The sequence below is a fragment of the Furipterus horrens genome, unplaced genomic scaffold (assembly GCF_987537825.1).
Source record: "Furipterus horrens unplaced genomic scaffold, mFurHor1.1.pri manual_scaffold_2, whole genome shotgun sequence".
In the NCBI taxonomy this organism is placed as follows: domain Eukaryota; kingdom Metazoa; phylum Chordata; class Mammalia; order Chiroptera; family Furipteridae; genus Furipterus; species Furipterus horrens.
Window position 1 is genome coordinate 123,935,871 of NW_028327172.1, and position 18,851 is coordinate 123,954,721.

The 18,851-nt window shown below is 41.9% G+C and overlaps 1 protein-coding gene across 1 annotated transcript in view; it reads left to right on the plus strand.

The window, feature by feature from the left end:
* Window positions 1-10,391: 10,391 nt before the first annotated feature.
* Window positions 10,392-18,851, plus strand: part of HADH (hydroxyacyl-CoA dehydrogenase) — a 47,139-nt gene continuing 38,679 nt past the window's right edge. Inside the window, exon 1 of the mRNA XM_090266395.1 lies at window positions 10,392-10,658. Within this exon, the coding sequence (XP_090122521.1) occupies window positions 10,527-10,658 (132 nt within the window). The 5' untranslated portion in view covers window positions 10,392-10,526. The remainder of the gene's footprint in view (window positions 10,659-18,851) is intronic.

Below are 18,851 nucleotides of genomic sequence, written 5' to 3' on the forward strand. Positions count from 1 at the left end.
AGATGGAGAGCACAGACTTGGCACCTGCCTGCACTGGGCTGGCTTGGTGGTAGGAGAGCTCCACAAGGGAATGGTGTGGCATGTGTCCAGGCCTCTGTCCACACAGAGAGTTGCTCCAGCCCCTCCCCATTCACTTTTCACCCTGAAGTTAGTCAATTTAGTTCCTCCCTGGTGCTTTTTGAGCTGCTGTCCCTCAACTGGGGCTTAGAGCCAGTGAGTGTTTGACCGAGTGCATTTGTATGCCGGCCCCTTAAAAGCAATGTGTCTCAGTTTCCCGCAGCACTTTGTCTTTCTTAGACACAATCCCTGCTGGTTTTCACAACCAGATGTTACGGGGACTCCTCCTTCCAGCACTGGTTCCCTGGTCTGGGAAACTTGGCCTGGGGCTGGAAACCCTCACTCCTGCAGGGGTACTGCTGCAGCCAAGATATTCCTCTTGATTATTAATCATCACTCCATGGGTGGAGTACCTGCCATTCCCTGTCTCTGTTCTTCCTAGCAGTCTTGACATGGCTTCTTTATATCCTTATAGGAATTCTGTTCAATTAGTCTTCAGGTGGTTCTCAATGATGGTTGTTCTATTATTTAATTAAAATTTTGATGTGCTCCTGTAAGAAAGTAGTACAGAGTTTACCATCTTTTCTGAATGCCCCATCCCCTTGTGGCGAAGTATTGAGTGCTTGTCTCTCTTACACTTTTAGCCCAGGACGAAACGATTTTTTTTTAAGCCCCCTGCCATCTTTTTCCTGGCCAGTTCTTCCTCATACAGGTCACATCTCAGAGGTCACATCCTCAGGGAGGCCTCCAACAAAAGCCCTATCTATAGCCTTTCCTAAGACCTCCCTGATATACACTGTATATCTATGTGCCCCTGGCCTGGCTGGTTTGGCTCAGTGGATTGAGCGTCGGCCTGCGAGCTAAGTGTCGCTGGTTCGATCTTCCAGTCAGGGCACATCAGAGAAGGAAAACTCTGATTCCAAAAAACCTCTGCTGCCTTGCAGCATACCTCTTCAGGGGAAAGGCTAAGGGAGTAAACCCAGACAGAAAATCCGGAGCCGGAGTCCCTAAGGCGGTTTGACGTTGTAGTCAACACCGGCAACTCCTGCGGCGCACCTGAAGCCAAGCTGTATTGACTCCGTCTTTCCCTTGGACCCTTCAGCTGCGAAGAGAGGGGGGGTCTGCTGCATGGGCAACAGCAGACCCTCCATATCACCCTGCCCAGGCTCTGTAGCTTCAGCTTCACTGGAGAGGACACTCCAGCGTCATCGCAAGATGTCGATTCAACACGGGAGGAGACAGATACCGTGTCACTCCCGAGTCGGACTAAACAACCATTCTCGGCGGTGCAGATAGACTCTTAAGAAGCTACACCATCGTCTCTCGAGACGGACGGCTGCCGACGAATCTATGTGCCCTCCAAAATCATGTATGGAAACTTAATCCCCAATATGATGGTATTTAGAGGTGGGGCCTTTGAAAGGTAATGAGGTAATAATAATGATACCTTCAGGAATGGCATTAGTATTCTTAGACCACAGACCCCAGAGGCCTCCCTTGCCCACCACCATGTGAGAATGCAACATGAAGGCAGCTACCTGTGAGCCAGGAAAGGCTCTCAATGGATGCTGAATTTGCTGGCACTTTCCCATTTCAACTTCTATCTCCAAAACAGTGAGAAATAACTTTCTGTTATTTATAAGACACCCAGTATGGTACTTTTGTTATAGCAGCCAAAATGAACTAAAACACTCCCTAAAAACCCACCCAGTTTATTTCCTCAAGTGCCCTCTTCACTACCTATAATTAACCTGTTTATTCAGATGCTTAGTTTCCACCATCTTTTCTACCTCTGGCCAGAGTGGCCCTTTGGTGCACAAATTTTTAATTTTGGTGAAGTCCAATTTGTGCATTTTTTTCCTTATGTTGCCTGCGTCCTTGGGTCATAGCCAAGAGATCATTGCCAAGTCCAATGTTATGAAGCTTTCCCTGTATTCTTCTGAGAGATTTATAGTTTTAGCTTTTAAATCTTTGATCCATTCTGAGTTAATTTGTGCATATGCTGTGAGGTAGCATCTAACTTCATTCTTTTCCATGTGGGTACAGTTTTCACAGCATCGTTTGTTAAGAAGACTGTTCCCGTTGATCAGACTTGGTACTCTTGTTGAAAATGATTTGACCATAATGCAAGGTATATACTATCTTTTAAAATAATGAATTACAAAACTGTCTTGGGCTAAGACCAGAATATTTAGATGAACCATGAAATAAAATAGAGAGCATAAACCCTTAAAAGTGGTACCACACTATGAAGAAACAGGAAACAATATTTAAAAAACAGTGGTGCTAGAGCTACTGGTTAATTATGAAGAAAATTATAGTAAAATGTTCCCCACTTTCCACACATAAAAATTAATCCCAAAAGTTCTGAAAAGAAAACATAATATACCTATATAGACCTACCTCTGAAACTTTTGGTTTAAGAATGGGAGCTACTTTTGTCAGCATAGAATAGTGGACTCAATCACAAAAGTAATGCAGAATACATTTAATGATATAAAAATAGAAAGCTATTCCAAAAAAACAGTTGGCAAATGCTAAAAAAATCTTGTATCATCCTTGACAAATCTTGAATATCCTTAATGTACAGCATGTGTAAATCAATGAGTAGAACACCCCAGTTTTAAAAATAGGCAAAAGATACCAAAATTTTTGAAAAACAAGTGACCAGTGAATGGAATAATGTTTAAGCCTTTCAAAAATGCAACTAAAACAGTAAGATAAAAAATAAAAAATAATAAAAAAATAAAACACTAAGATAGGAATTTTTACTCATGGAAATTTATAAATAATTTTATAAAGGAAAATACCAAGCATTGATAAGTGAGATGCATTCATAAACTGTTGTTGGCAATATAGACTGGAACTACATTTCTAGATAAAATTTAAGAATATGCACAAAGATTCTTATAGTATCTGTTTGTAAATGAGTGGTATCCTAGATTGGATCCTGGAACAGAATATTATATTAAGGGGAAAAAATAGTGAATCCCAATGAAATCTGAAGTTTAGTTAATAGTATTGTACCAGTGTAGATTGGATCCCAGAAAAGAATGCTACATAGGGGAAAAAACAATGAATGCCAATAAAATCTGGGGTTTAGTTAATAGTGTTGAACCAATGTTAATTTCTTCTCTTTTGATAAATATGCCATGGCCATGTAAGACATCAAAATCAGGGGGAAGCTCGGTGAAGGGCACCTGTGAACTGCCTGCACCATCTCTGCATCTTTTCTGTAAATCAAAAATCACTGTAGGACGTGAGCAGCAGGCTGGCGTGAGAAGACCTCCGGGTCTCTTGCCATGAAATTACAAGTCAGACAGCTAGAATTCTAATAAGGATTCCCTGCACAAAGCTCTAGCATATCTGAGACAGCTGAATGGGCATATATGAGCAAATAATGTAGATGGACGGGGTGAGGGGAGGATAGACTCAGAACACATGAGCTGTCTGGTGCTCACCCTGACCCCAGCAGACACCATAGCAGCGACTGACAGATGATTTGGGGCGCAACCCCCACTGGGCAAACCAGAGGGCACAGGCAGAAATCCAGGAATCGGGCCTGGGTGGCTGGCACACACTGAGGCTGCTCCAGGGGGCAGGGCAGCAGTGTAAAGGGTCCCAGCATTCCCTACCCCTCCAGCACCTGACAAAGGATCCTGCAGAGCTGGGAACCAGCTCACCCCATCCACTTGTGGCCTATCTGGCAGTCCAACCCTCACTTGGCAGATTGCAAAAGGGCTGAAAGTTTTCAGCCAATGGGGACTGTACTTCTTGTAGCTAAATCCGCTGAAGAACAGAGCCCTGCATATGTGCACCCCTTCGCCGCTGCGCACCTTTTCTCCCCAGCCACTGCTGCACAGCCTTGTAGAGGCAGCTGGGTGGGTCAACCTAGACAGAGCAGCTCTGCTGGCAGCTTCTGGCTACAGGAAGGCGGTGGCATCAGGAACACACAGAAGACCCATAGCCCACAACTTCTGGATCCACAGGAGTGATACCCTGAGAGGGAGGCAACTCCAAACTAAAGGCGATGCCCACCTCCTAGGAGGATAGGGTACTTACTTTTTCTGTGGCTGAGGCAACATCATTGTCACAGAGTTTCCAGAAGCCCTAGCAGTACCAGTAAGAGAAAATAAAACTTGCGATTTAGCACCACCTACTGGAAACAAATGAACGACCTCTACTTGCTAAACACTGAAGTGGCAAGTACTTTTAAAAGTTTCCATTCACACAAATGCTCAGCTAGAGAAATAATACATAATGCACAATGAATAAGTTAACAAGGGAATTCAGAAAGAAAATGAAAAACCTCCAGAAAATAAACACAAGGAAGACTGTGATTTAAATGACTGAGCATTCAAGATTGCAGTTCTAGGAAAACTCAATGAGATACAAGAGAAGTCAGAAAAAAAAAAATTCAACTAGCTCACAAATAAAATTAATGAACAAAAGGAGTATTTCACCATAGGGATCTAAACCTTAAAAAAGAAACAAACAGAAATTTTGGAGATGAAACAGTCAATAAATGAGATAAAGAATGAATTAGCGAGCTTAAGAATGAATTAGCAAGCAGACCAGATAGAGGAAAAAATTAGTGATATAGAAGATAGAAATCTAGAAATGACCCAGGTGGAATAACAGAGAGAATAGACAGTTAAAAGAAATAAATGAACTACGAGAATAATCTGACTGCATTAAATAAAGCAATATTAGAATAATGTATATACCAGGAGAAGAGCAGAAGGGAACAAGAGCCTATTCAAAGAAGTGATCAACAAAAGCTTCCCAAATCTATGGAAAGAACTGAATCCTTAAACTCAAGAAGCTAACAGAACACCTAATTATCTCAATCCAAAAAGTCCTTCTCCAAGGCATATTATATTAAAATTGTCAAAATTAAAGACAAAGAAATATTCTCAAGGCAGCCAGGGAAAAGAAAATGGTAGCATATAAAGGAAATCCCATTAGATTATCATTGAATTTTCCAGCAAAAACCATGCAAACTAGGAGAGAGTGGAATCCAATTATTCAAATTCTTGAAAGGGAGAATTTACCAGCTAATAATAATATATCCAGTAAAGTTATACTTTAGATATGAGGGAGCAATATAAGCTTTTTCAGACATATGGAAGCTGAGGGAATTTACTACCACAAGACCTGAAGTATAAGAAACGCTGAAAGGTGCTCTTCTACCTGAAACAAAAAGACAAAAGGATACAAAACTATTAGATGACTAACAGACAGAAGCAAGAATCTGAATCCTTGTTCAGAATAGCTTATGAAACACTTCATTTTAACACAAAGGTTAATGGAGGTAAAAACATTTTAGAGAAGACTATAGCTACTGTAATTTGGAAATGAACACACAGCATAAAAAGGAATAATTTGTGAAAACAAAAACAAAATTGGTTAGAGGGGAAGGACTGAACTTGCACTGGTGAATGGGGATGCAATCAGTGAAAAAGGACTACTGTATGTATGAAAATTTCTTTTTGCATAAACCTAATGCCAAGCACCAAAAACATCTAGAACTGAGACACATAACATAAAAAAAGAAAGCAGAGAAAAAATTATAGAACACTACCAAACTAAAATAAAAGAAACACAAGGGAAGAGAAACAGTGGAGACACAGAGCTACCAGAAAAAAGTTTAAAAGGCTATAAGAAATCCTCATATATCAATAATCACCCTAAATGCAAATGGGACTGAACACACCAATTAAAATGCAGAGGGGCAGGATGCCCTGGCTGGGTGGCTCAGGATTGCGGATTAGATCCCCGGTCAGCGTATATACGAGGGTTAACTGGTGAATGCATGGGTGAATGGAACAGCAGGTCTGTCTGTCTCTTTCCCTCTCTCACTAAAGTTATTAAAAAAAAGGCAGAGAGGAACAGGATGGATCAAAAAAACCAAACCCAACTATTAATATCCGCTGCCTTCAGGAGACAGTCTCAGCTGCAAAGACAAACTAACTCAAAGTGAGGGGGTGGAAAATGATACTTCCAGCAAATGCATCCAGAGAAAACAGGATGTAGCTGTGCTTACATCAGACAAAATATACTTCAAGATACAAACAATAGCAAGAGAGAAAGATGGACATTTTAGAATGATAAAGAGGACAATGCATCAAGAAGACATAACACTTATTTATATAGATATGCACCCACTCTGGGAGCAAAAAATACATAAAGCAACTACTAACAGAACTAAAGGGGAAAATTGACAAAAACAAAATTATAGTATAGACCTAAATACCTCATTGGCAGCAACAGATAGATCATCCAAACAAAAAATCAATAAGAAAATATAAGCCTTAAGTGACACATTAGACCAATGGACATGATCGACATTAACAGTTTTTCATCCCTGAACACCAGAATATACAGTCTTCTCTAGTTCAAATGGAACATTCTCAAGGATAGACCATATGTTGGGACACAAAACTAGCCTCCTCAAATTTAAGAAGACTGAAATCATATCTAGCATATTTTCCCACCACGATCTTCTCTCCATAATTGGAAATCAACTGTAAAAAGGCCTATACATTCATATGTTTATTGTAGCATTATTGACAATAGCCAAGGTAAATAAACAACCTAAGTGTCCATCAATAGATTAATGGATAAAGAGGTGGGGCATATATACAGTGGAAGATGATTCAGCCACAGAAAAGAATGAAATATTGTCATCTGGAACAACATAAATGGACCTAGAGGGTATTATGCTAAGTGAAATAAGTCAGACAGAGAAAGACAAATACCATACGATTTCACTTATATGTGGACTCTAATAAAATAAACAAAGAAGCAGAACAGAAACAGACTCAAATACAGAGAACACTTTGACAGTTGCCAAAAAAAAGTGTTGCAGGGATGGGTGAAAAAGGTGAAGGGATTAAGACATACAAATTGGTAGTTACAGAACAGTCACAGGGATGTAAAGTACAGCATAGGGAATACAGGCAATAATATTGTAATAACTATGTATGGTGTCAGGTGGGTGCTAGGTTTACCAGGGTGACCACTTTGGGCATTATGTAAATGTCTGATCACCTGAAACTAATATTGTACTTCAACTATAATTTTTTTTAAATGGCTCTTATAGAGTCTACAGGTGTAAACATTGGGAATCACCGTGTGCAACTTGCAGTTCTGGGGTTTATGAGTAAGAATGTTTAAATAAATTAATTTGCTTAACCTTTATATTAGTAGTACAGTTAAAGCTCCAAATCTAGACACATATAACATTTACTGTAAACCACCCACCCACCCACCCTTTTTTACTTTTTTTAATTTATTTTGTTTAGCAGCAGGGAAACTTTCTAAGGAGTATGGAAGCATGAAAAGACTGGGAGCCTTGAGGTCAGAATGGGTTCAAATTTGAGCCTGGGGAGTTATTAGGTAGGTTACATTTAAGAGATGCTTTAACTGTTTGGAAACTCCATTTCTTCACTTTCAGAGGCCAGCAGTGGTAGCCTTTGGGCTGTTATGAAGAAAGGCAAAACAGCACAACGGTCAAGAACATGAGCCCTGAAAACAGTCTCCTGGGTTTGAATTCTGCCTGTGCCATTCATTAGATGTGTGACTTTAACCAAGTTTCTGAACCTCTCTGGGCCTCAATTTCCTTCCATGTAAAAGAGGGGTACCTTTAGTAGGTACCAAGTAGGGTTATTGTGAGGATTTAATGAACTTTCCCAGTAGAGGAGAAGATGAAAGTAGAGAGCAGCTGCTAAGATGATAAAAGCTTAAGTTTGCCATGATAAATTTTTTCTAAAAGTTCATGAGGATAAAATTGTTTGTAAAATTGTTCAGTGTTATTAGAGATTTTGCCTTGTTTTATATGTCATGAAAATATCTTTCAGTGGGATACATCAATACATGACCATGTCCTTCTCAAACTAACTATATATTTTGTTTGTGCAAATTATATGACTGTTCCCTTGAAAACAGTGCTGACAAGTGTGGCAATGTCAACCCTCATTAATTTTGCTGTAGGTAAGCTTTTGGTTGAACTTTCTGGGTGTTGCTGTTGGGTCGCCCTGAGTAGCCAGAGCTGGTTTTCTGCCATATGAAATCTAAAAATCACTCAACAAAATACACTGTTTCCCCAGTAAGCCAGAAATCATTAATTTCCCACAAGTAAAGGAAAATTCCACCTTACTTAGTGAATCCTCCCTCATTAATGTCCCTAACTGCTAACACACCCTGTCCTTCGGTCATTGTGCCTACTGCAAGACAGCATGAAGACAGAGTCAGCTCCACTCACTTTGCCTGCCTACCTTCTAAAGCAGGATGACTGGAAGGTTTTGATATTGTTTGTAAACTGCCACTTTGTTGGAGGCAAAGGGCAATTGCTCTCTCTACTTCTGCCACTCCCAGAGCCCACCACCATGTATATTTTCAAATAGTGCTTCTTCGATATCTATTTTTAAAATATTACAATTATCCATTTATAGGACAAAACTAAGTAGTCATTACTTACTCCATTCTCTGTGCCAGACCTTTCCATTGCTGTCTCTGAGTTGGTTCAATGACTAAGGTCATGCTTCCTAGCACTCCACTCTTTCTGCAGAGACAAGGGAAGCATGACCCCAAGAACAGGGTGACTGTGCAAGGCAAGGACCACAGAAACTGTTACTGGGCAACAAAAGCCCAAGGCCACACATGGGAGAAAACTAGCTGTCCTGGCAAAAGAAGAATGATTCTATTGTAACTCATCTGATCAAGACTGGGCAGAGGTCGGGGCAGGGTGGCCCTTGCTTCAGAAGAAAGTAAATGGGGCTTAGGCTCTCAGTATAAAACAGCTGCAAAGTTATCTGTCTGACTGTTTCTTTTGACAGACAAGGCCACTGGAGCCCAAGGAGGTGACTGCAAATGGTCGTACTGTCCACGAGGGACTGAGCCAGGACTCCTCTCATTCAGTGCTCCCTTCTCAATGTCACATGTTTGCATAGTACAGATGGTCTCAGCTTAGAGAATTGCTCAAAAAATACAGCACTGGTTAGTCTTTCTTTCCCCAGGAAAACAAATCATGGATCTGAGAATGCACCTTTCTTAGGCACTATGCTTGACATTACACACATTTTTAAAAAATATACTGTGACAACACTGTTATTAGAATATGTTTGGCCTTGCATTAGACACATGTAACTGAGAATGAAAGGTTAAAATCCATCTAAAGAATCATCCATGCATCTTCCTAATTTACCATCCTTGCTTCACCCTCATCACACCTAATTCCTTTTCCTTCTCCTGTGCCAGTATTTTCTTGTTTCTACCTTTGCATGTGCTGCTTCCTCTGGCTTGAACCCTCTTTTTTTTAATACATGTACTCATTCTTCAAATGACTAGGTTTCTCTGTAATATTCCTTTCCTTTTCCATTTCTAGTCCCATGAGGTTTTACATTTGCTACATCCTAGCATTTAACAAACTTTATTATTTGGATGTGACCCTATCTCTCCTCAGTATTGTCCCAAGCCTAACAGGATTCATCACCAGCGCTTCTCCCATATTTTTACAGAATTAGATGTGATCAAAGTATAGGAATGGGGAATACAGGACTCCCTATGATAGCTACTTCCCATAGGAAGAGGCCTACTTTTGATTTAATGGTGAGTTTCTGGGTCCTTATTACATATTTAAAAATAAATTAATAAAAAACCGTTTTATTATAGTAACTAGAAATAGTCACACGAGGGAGAAGATTGGCCTTGTTGGTATCAATTACTCCACAAAAGTTGCTATTTAACCTTAAACCGTGAGATGTCTAAAGCTGAAATGAGATGTCTAAACCTGATCTTTACAATGGAAGTCAAGGGCCATTACACGTTTATTTTGGTATGAGTAGTTAGTTTCGTTCCGTTCTAGCAGAAACACTCATTATCCACAGGAGTAAAATAATCCCTCGAGTTGGTTATTCGGTGACATGAATCAAGGGTGCTCATTTTGGGTCTCTTCATCATCACCATCAAAGGATACGTATTAACTCAACGCTGAGGCTTGCATTAAAGGCGGCGATTTAACAAGTCAACACTACGTCTTCATCTTACCAGGGGCCCGTGGCTTTTCAGAGGAGGGAAAGGAACGGCACTTGGCGGGACCCGGGAGGGTGAACCGCTCCGCCCGTTGTGACCCGAGAGGCCAACGCAACGCCTGGAGGCTGTGAGCCCGGAGATCTACGGCTGAAAGCAGCGGGCTACGCCGGCCCACTTTGGCCAGGACGCCGCCTTCCGACGCTAGAATACCATCCCTGCGGCCTCCACCAATGAGCGGAGCGGGCCTCGGGTCCCCGCCCCGTCTTCGGTGACGTCACTGAGACGCCCAGGGCGCGCAGGGAGGCGGGGCCGCCTGGGCAAGCACCACCAGGGTCAGCTGGCTGCCAGTGTAGCGCGGCCGATTCTTCTTCTCCTGGGCTGGTCGTGGTAGCCAGCGCTTCCTCCGCCTCCGCCGCCTCCTCCGCCTCCGCACCATGGCTTTCGTAACCAGGCAGTTAGTGCGCACCGTGTCCTCATCGTCTGCAGCTTCAGCCTCGGCGAAGAAACTCGTCATAAAGCACGTGGCGGTCATCGGCGGCGGGCTGATGGGCGCCGGCATTGCCCAGGTGAGCCGCCGAGCGGCCAGAGCACCCCGTGCGCTTTGCCGCCCACCTGAGATGAGAGCGCCGGCGGGCGCAACGCGGCGGGTGACCCGCAGAGAGGCTGGGGTCCACGGGAGACGCCGGGAATTTCCACCCCGCTCTTTCACCGTGTAGTTGAAACGTCTCAGGTCTGGGCCTGTGAGTGTTCATTCCCCGGAGACTCAGTATCTCGTGGCTGAACCTCAGTTTTCTAGTCTCTAAACTCCAGCCGCCTCCAGGGCCTGATGAGGGTCGTACAGAGCGTGTTGGTGAATGCACTTTGTTACTGAGTCGAGCAGAGAGAAGATAGTATTGTTTGTGGCCAAGGTTGAGGCGTAACGTGCTTGCTTGCTTCTTGGCTTACACCGGAACTGCTTCCAGAAACCTGGGATTTTTTAGAATTATACAATCTTTGTAAGGGCAGTTTTATGCTCTCCTAAACGGTCTCCTTTCAACCGCCCCCCCCCCCTCCATGTGTTTCCTTTGCTTGCTGGGTTACAAAGAATGATAGTCGTAACTTTTGTAGAACTTTGTATAGTTTACCTAATGAGAGCTCTAGAGGCCCTGAGAGTGCGCCAAACGCTGCAGGAGGCAACGTTGACCTTTGACCCAGTGCCCTCTGTGCTGAGAACTGTGCGATTTAAGCGCTTGGAGAAGTGGGAGGGGAAAGTAAAGCAGCCCAGGGCCTCCAATCTCAATGTGCATCTTCAAGACTGCCATGTTGCAGCCATACTGTGGCTCAAGGTCAGTCGTGCAATTGATTATTCTGGTACTGTGATATTTGCATCTTATTTATTTATTTTTAGCAAATTCTAGCTCATTGGAGAACTTTGATTTTCACATCCCAGTTGATTATATTCTTAACATTTCAGTCCTTTGCACCATGTATTGTTGAAGGGGAGACCATTATCTAATTTTTCTTAGTAGAGATTCAAAATGCAATGGATACGGTCATGAAAGAGTTTAGTTTTCAGTATCCTTCCAGTCATGTCCACTTATCTATACTCGATCTTTTAAAACTTTTATTATTATCAAATATCGTAATTTTCCTGTCCCTGTGATTTTTTTGCAACATAATAATTTGATTGCATTTTCTTCTAAAATCAGTATTTCATTAAGATTTTATCCTTTACACTTTTTACAGTTTTCCATGTTTCTGGACATATATTGCTCTTTTTATTGTGTGATAGCTTTGGCTGCTAGATTATGGTAGCTCCCTAATTTATGTTCTACAAGAGTTGTGAGGAGTAATTCACTTTAATGTAAGCCTAAACATTATACTACATTATAGTATATTTAAGAGAAAGTTTAGCTTGAGAGCATTTGTATTCCCCTGCACCACCAAAAATCTTCCATGGCTGTGAGAGTGAGATTTGTTGTGGGAAGGTATTAAATAATGTTTTTGTTTAAAAACATTTAAACAACATTTTAAATTATTTTTATTTTTGTTTATTGATTCTTAGGGTGGCAGGGAGAGAGAGAAGCATTTATTTGTTGTTCCACCCATTCATTCATGCATTCATTGGTTGCTTCCTGCATGTGCCCTGACCCGGGATTGAACCCCTCAACCTTGGCGTGTGGGGACAAAACTAACCAACTGAGCTATCTGGCCAGGGTTTAAACGACATCTTAAGGACAAGATACTAGGGACTTAAGCCTCCAATACCAGTATAGAAGATGGGTCCAGAAACTATTGTTGATGGAGCCTTGAAGACATCAATGAAAAAGAATTAGAAACCAAGTAGAAAGCCGTACTTAAGGTTGCTCAGTTCTTGGAATGCTGTATCCATTATTGGCTGGAAAAGGATGTTATGTTGCACAAAAATGCCCAGAGGTAACACCTAATCAAATTATGGGTATGGTATTAGAGCATTCATCCGAGAAAGGAGAAAGGAGATTGACACTGATGGGAACACAGACTTTGGATCAAATCCTTGAGTAGTTGGACCAGCGAGTGCCTTTTGAAATTTAAGGGGGAATAAGAAAGAGCTATTTATCCCACAGGTTGGAAATATGATGGAACTATCATTCTAAAAGTTGATAAAGACCAGAAGTCTAAATAGTGGATGATCGTAAGGAACAGTAGTTTCATTCTTACAGAATAAGGTCTACAAGGGCCTCAGCTGCTTTAGATGACAGCTCTAATCCTGTGCAGGGGAAACATGCTTTTCTGCAGAACATCTCTGTGCCACTCTCGGCCAGTACCTTGGTTGATTTCAACACTCCACCCTGAGCCATACAGTTCTAAGCAGTATTGCCTCATTCATCATGTTCCTTGACCTACACCTTTTGGTACAGGGTAAATGCTTTGCTTATTGAGTGCCACAGATAACAGTTGATGTGTTTTGACTTTAGATTGGCTCCAGTTCAGTATGGGGAATTGAATGGCCTATATCCTGGTTGTGCTTCACGTTGGCTGCGTACACATGGGAAAGTTACTTAACCTGTGCCTACTAATCTCTAAAGTAGAACTAGTACTAGCCTCATAGGAGGATCTAGGAGATTAAATGAATTAGTGCATATCAGGCACTTAGCACAGTGTCAGGCACCTAGTAAGAGCTCACAAAGGGTTAGCTGCCTTTATGATTATCTTTTTTTTTTCTTTTTATTACTCACTCGAGGATATGTTTGCTGATTTCAGAGAGAGAGGAAGAGAAAGAGAGAGAAACAATAATGTGAGAAACACCTGATTGGTTGCCTCCTGCACACACCCCAACCAGGGATTGAACCCTCGGCAACCATGCATGTGCCCTGACCAGGGATCGAAACCGCAGCCCTTCAGTGCACAGGATGATGCTCCAACCAACTGAGCCACTCAGCCAGGACTGTGATTATTATCTTCATTACAGTTCTGCTTGTCCTTTTGTTCTCCCCTCATGCCATTCCCATCTCTGATCATTGCTGCTGAGGTAGGCCTGTAATGTTTAGGTGGAGAATATTGGTTGTGATTCTGAGTTCCGTCTTGCATGATGTTAAAGGCACATGCCGGTTGATACTGCAGTTTGTCTAGGGACCTCTGAAAAGATAGAAGGCACAACTTGTTCTCTCCCTATTATATTGTTAATCCTCATAAAGCTTTAAAAACACAAGAATAAACTACCATCTAAGGTAGGCTGCTAATTCACCATTTGCTTCACTCTCCTGAACTCTTTCTGAAATAGTTTAATTTTAATCCACATGTAGTTCTGTTTAAAATCTTGATTTTTTAAAAATCATTTTTGCCATATGTTTCAGTTGGTGCTGAGTAGGATGGAAAAAAAGAATTAAGTAAATTTTGTGGGAGCCTGACACATTTCTTGAGCAATTAAGCAATTTAAGACAAGTGAGGTCCGTGCTTAATTACAGTTGATCAGAGTACAGGTCATTTGTTACATATGTATTCTCCAGGAGTATCTACTTTGCCTGTCATTTTTGTTTGTTTTAAATTAAAAAAAAAGAAATTGCTTAGGCTGCAGCTTAATGTTTAAGTAAGGTTCACTTGTTCTTTTTGTTTGCCCATTATATGCTTCTGACTGGGTTCTGAGTGCCAGTTTGTCATCCGCTGGGTACTGAGGCCGGCAAAGCAACTTACAGCATCACATGGTCCTTGAGTGGGGATTAGGTGGTTTTTTGCTTTATAAAGGAGGGAAAAGGAAGAATGGTACTAGCTGTGGATTCTTTCTAAGGGTTGTCCATTGCCTTTTTTCATATAAGGAGCTCAGAAAGCTTGTAGTGTTCATTGAGTTACTGGTGAGGAGTCAGTGAGCTCCCTGGCATGGCATTTCACAGGTTGAATTTTGGCTGGGTTCTCCTCTTCCCAAAGTGTGTGTGTAGGGGGGTGGTGGGGGACAGTTTCCCTCTTAAAAAGCAAAAAGTTCTCGTTTCTTCTGGGGAGAACTCCTTAGGCAGTTAAAACAAAAGAGGGAGCAGCAGTCTGAGCTACAGATGAACATTTCCCTGACACTTGCAATGCTTGATGAGGACTTGGGTGACCCAAAAACTTCTCCTCGGCCACTGAATTTGTTCATCCTTCTCTTTTCTCTGCCCCTAGCTCTGAATTTTCTGATGTTGAATAAAAGAGGGATCAGAGTTCTTCTGTATGTTTCAGTTTATTCTCTGTTTTGCAGTGAGTTCACCTCTGTTGAAATTTACTTAAAAACAGTGCAGTGGCCAGGGAAAAGTTTTGGGATCACAGGTGACTGGCACAATCTCTCTTTTGACTCTTTTTATGGAAGGAATATTTTTATTCCCAGGTGTTAACTTCCTCCTCAAGGATATGGGATATGTTAGTCATGAAGTGTTTCCCTCATTTCCTGTATTGTTGCTCACTTCTCAATTGGGCTGTTCTCAGTTCTGTGTGATGTACTGGGACAGTAAACCAGCTTCTGTCAGCATGTTAGTCTGGACTTGGCATGGGGCTGACAGGCAAAAAAAGAATGCCATGGGATACCTGAGGATGTGGCAAGGCAGAGATGGCCCCACAGTCAGGTTTGGGTTTTTTTTCTGCCATGTGCTAGATCCAGCCTCACTGTTACCTGTCCCCTGCTTGAGTTTCTAATTTCCTTTCCTCCCCCTTCTCTTCTCCGCATATCTGTCTTAGGCACGCCCCTCACTGCCCAGATTTCCTGGGAGCACAGGAAGATTGTGCCATTGCTCTCTGTTGTGTTTCTCTTGCTGGGTTATGCAAACGATGTGGTGGGATAGTTTCTGGTGAGTGGTGGTCTAATGCTTGAAAGTGAGCAGGCTGTGAGGTGCCTGCTAGAGTTTGGATCCCAGGCCTTCCTTTCCAGCTCCCGGCACCTTGAGCGAGTCATTTAACCCTTCTCTGCCTCTATCCCTATCTGGGAATTAGGATACTTGCTTTACAATGTTATGAGAGTTAAGTGAGCTAAATGCTTAGTCATACTAACATGTTCAATGATAACTACTCAATAAATGCTTTTATATAGCTCCATGGGATCTAATCTGGTGAAGACTCTTATTTTAGATTCTCCTAACTGTCTTGGAATATATTTGATAGGGGAGATATGAAGGATTAAAATAGTTCTAAAGATTTTAAGACTAATTATGTGGATTGTTGAGAAAAATCTTAGTGCTCCATTTAGTTGTTTTGGGGGATTACAATGAGTTCATACTCATAAAGCATTTACAACAGAGCCTGGCACTTAAAAAAACTACAGATGTGACACTTTATTCTGTTGAAAGTACTTGGAGTTTTCATCATTTCGTGTGAGCATTATAATAATCACTTCTGCAGAGATGGTACTGGGGTCAAGGGTCAGAGGCAGAACTGGGGCAGGAACTCTGGCCTCTCAACTCCTGCTTGGCTGGCTAGAGATCCTGGAGGCTGAGATAACCGCAGTTCTGCCTGTACCTATGGAGCAGTGTGGCCTCCACTGACAAGGGGATTCTTTGTGGCTATCTGGAATCCACAAATACCAGCTTGGCCTCTTATCAGCTGTAGACTCGAAATTAGAGTCACCTGCTGATCATCTATACTTGGATACTCTGCTGCTGTCTTTCTGCTAGTAGACTCAGAGTCGATTGCCAAAATTCAATTCAACTTTTCCAGAGTTTCCTCCTTCTGTTATTGCCATTGTTGTACTTCCAGCCATGAGCACTCTGAAGATAGGGCTGTGATCAGCTCTACTCCACACTGAAAACAGCTCTGAGGGGAGAGTTCTCCCCTGTGCTTTCCTTTGCAATTTATAGACCAGGTGTGGTTCCCTGGATTGTTGTGAGAGCCTCTTAATTAGTCCTTTTCACTGAAAGTCCACTCATCTTATCCAGTGTTGCAAAATAACCTTCCTAAGAAGCAGTTTGGGCTTGTAGCTCTCTCCTCTACCTAGAAAGTGTCCATCATGGCAACTTCTTCAAGAGATTATTAAATTCAGCTAAGATTTGGTTGATGCTGTTGACATGTCCCATTATTCCTTCTCCTTTCCAGAATTTGTGGGAGATGGTGGGAGGGGGGAGTCTTGGGAGAGAAGTGATTAGTATTTTCTCTACATTACCACACCCAGATGCTTATTGAAATTTTAACTGTATATGTAACTAGACTTCTTATCTCAAGGTAGAGGTACGTTTTCTTGGCTTTTTAGAAATACAAAAATCTAAGTATATATAGAGGCCAGCCAGTGAATTTAACTGTTGTAAGAACAAGGCAGCTGATTGGAGTGGTAATTGGTGTCTGAAAGCCTCAACAGAATGCCTTTTTCTGATTGTGCAAGTTATTGAAGACAATGCGTTCTGATGACAGAGTTCACTGTATTGCACAAGCAGAGATAATTATAAACCCAGAATTGCCAGCTCTGAGAGATGTAACTGATTTACTGTATCGCTTTTCTCCTTCCTGGATCAAATCACGGAACCCAAAGCCCAGCCTTGTTGACAAGGCGCAGGAGCTTGTGGGGCACAGTTAGTGTGGGGAGCACTGATTAGGCACACTTATTCTGCGCATCAGGAGAAAGTCGGAATTCCAGTGTGGCCAATAGTTTGTGAAACTTAGCGATTTTTCTGAGAGAATGTAATGTTGAAGAAACGCAGCCCTCCTGTAGTGTTGGGGCACATGGGACACCTCACTGCGCCAGCTGACATAGTTCTTAAAATTCACCATTCAGGTCATGCTTTAGAGAAGCTACTTCCAACCTGGTGATGGGTTTGTAAAAATGTACGTGTAAATTCAGTATGCTTATGTTTAGCATACTTACTTGGCCCTGTGGCTAGACTACTCACAGACTTTGATGAGTGTGCTATTCACTGGGTCTATTTTTATAGCTCTGAAGCACCCTTGTGTAAAAATATTTCTCTTTGGCTAAGCTTGTCTTCTACCAAGGCTAGAGAAGTCACGGAGCTGAGGACATTGCCTTCAAATAAATTTTTTTCCATTGCAGATTGCTTGTCCTCAAAGTCTTACAGTGTGTAGGTCACTATCATACATAAAGCAAGAGTTCTTTATGGATTGATTTAAATTGGTTGCTCAAGTTAAGGTGCCAGGAAGTGTTCCTTATTTATTGTAAAAATAACAGGTATTTATGGGAGGAGGAAAGAAGTCCTGTTACTTTTTGTGGTCCATCCTTCCACTGCCATCTCCTCAGAAAGTTGGAATAACTTGGGCGGTACCGTTGCATAATTCAGAAATGAGTGTGATTGGTATCCTTGCATCTAAGAGTCATGAGAGTCTTTCCTAAGTAAGAACCCTCCATATAATAACTACTGTATGTTCACTCTGTGAGGGGAGGCCCTCAGTTACCCTTGAGGAAGGGAACCCCAGACCTTCCAAAGCTCTAGTCTCATCTTGGCTTTTCCATTGCGTGTATTTGTTCAGTCACCATTTCCTGAGGGCATGCCACAGCCAGGTAGGGGTCCAGGGATTCAGCAGAGAATGATGAGTGGCATTTACAGTAGTAAGGAGCCTGCAGTAAGGGAGTAGAGGAAATGGTGCTTAAACAGCCAATCATGCACATTGTGATGGCTGCAGTGGTAAAGTATGTGGGGAGCATGAGGGACACCTAGCCTGGGGCTGAGAGGATCTTGGGGTGAGAATATTTAGTATCTGGAGGTGATAATCAGGCTTATTTAATGAGATGAAGCTGGGGAGAAGGTGTGGCCAGTGCAGGGTCATAGAAGTAAGAGAGGCAGTAGCAGATGCAGGGAGCCACAGCCTGTGGTGTTGGAGTGAATAGTGTGTCTGGAGAGGAGGAGAATCCCCATCCTGGAGGGCCTTGTATACAGTGTGTAGGAACTTACGTCTTATTCTGTGGTCACCTGGAGCCGTTGAAGAGTTTGATGGAGTAAGCAATAAACTACTTTTCACAGAATTAGTTTAGGTAGGACACTAGTGCCTGCATATGATCTTAGATGAATAATTTTTCTGCTTTAGTTCCTGTTTTTTCCTTAAATGAAGGTATTATGTTGAATCAGAACAAAGGTCTTTGTTTTTCTTTTTAATGGTAAAAAATAGATAGCAAAATTTATGATTTTAACCATTTTAAAATATACAGTTTTGTGGCATTGAAGTACATACACTTTGTTGTGAAGCCATTATGATCATTCATCTCCTGAACTTTCATTTTGCAAAAGCACAACTCCATACCCATTAAACAGTAACTCCCTGTCTCCCCAGCCCTGTCTGTCTCTATGAATTTGAGTATTCTTGGTACTTCATATAAGTGGAATCGTACAGTATTCATCCTTTTC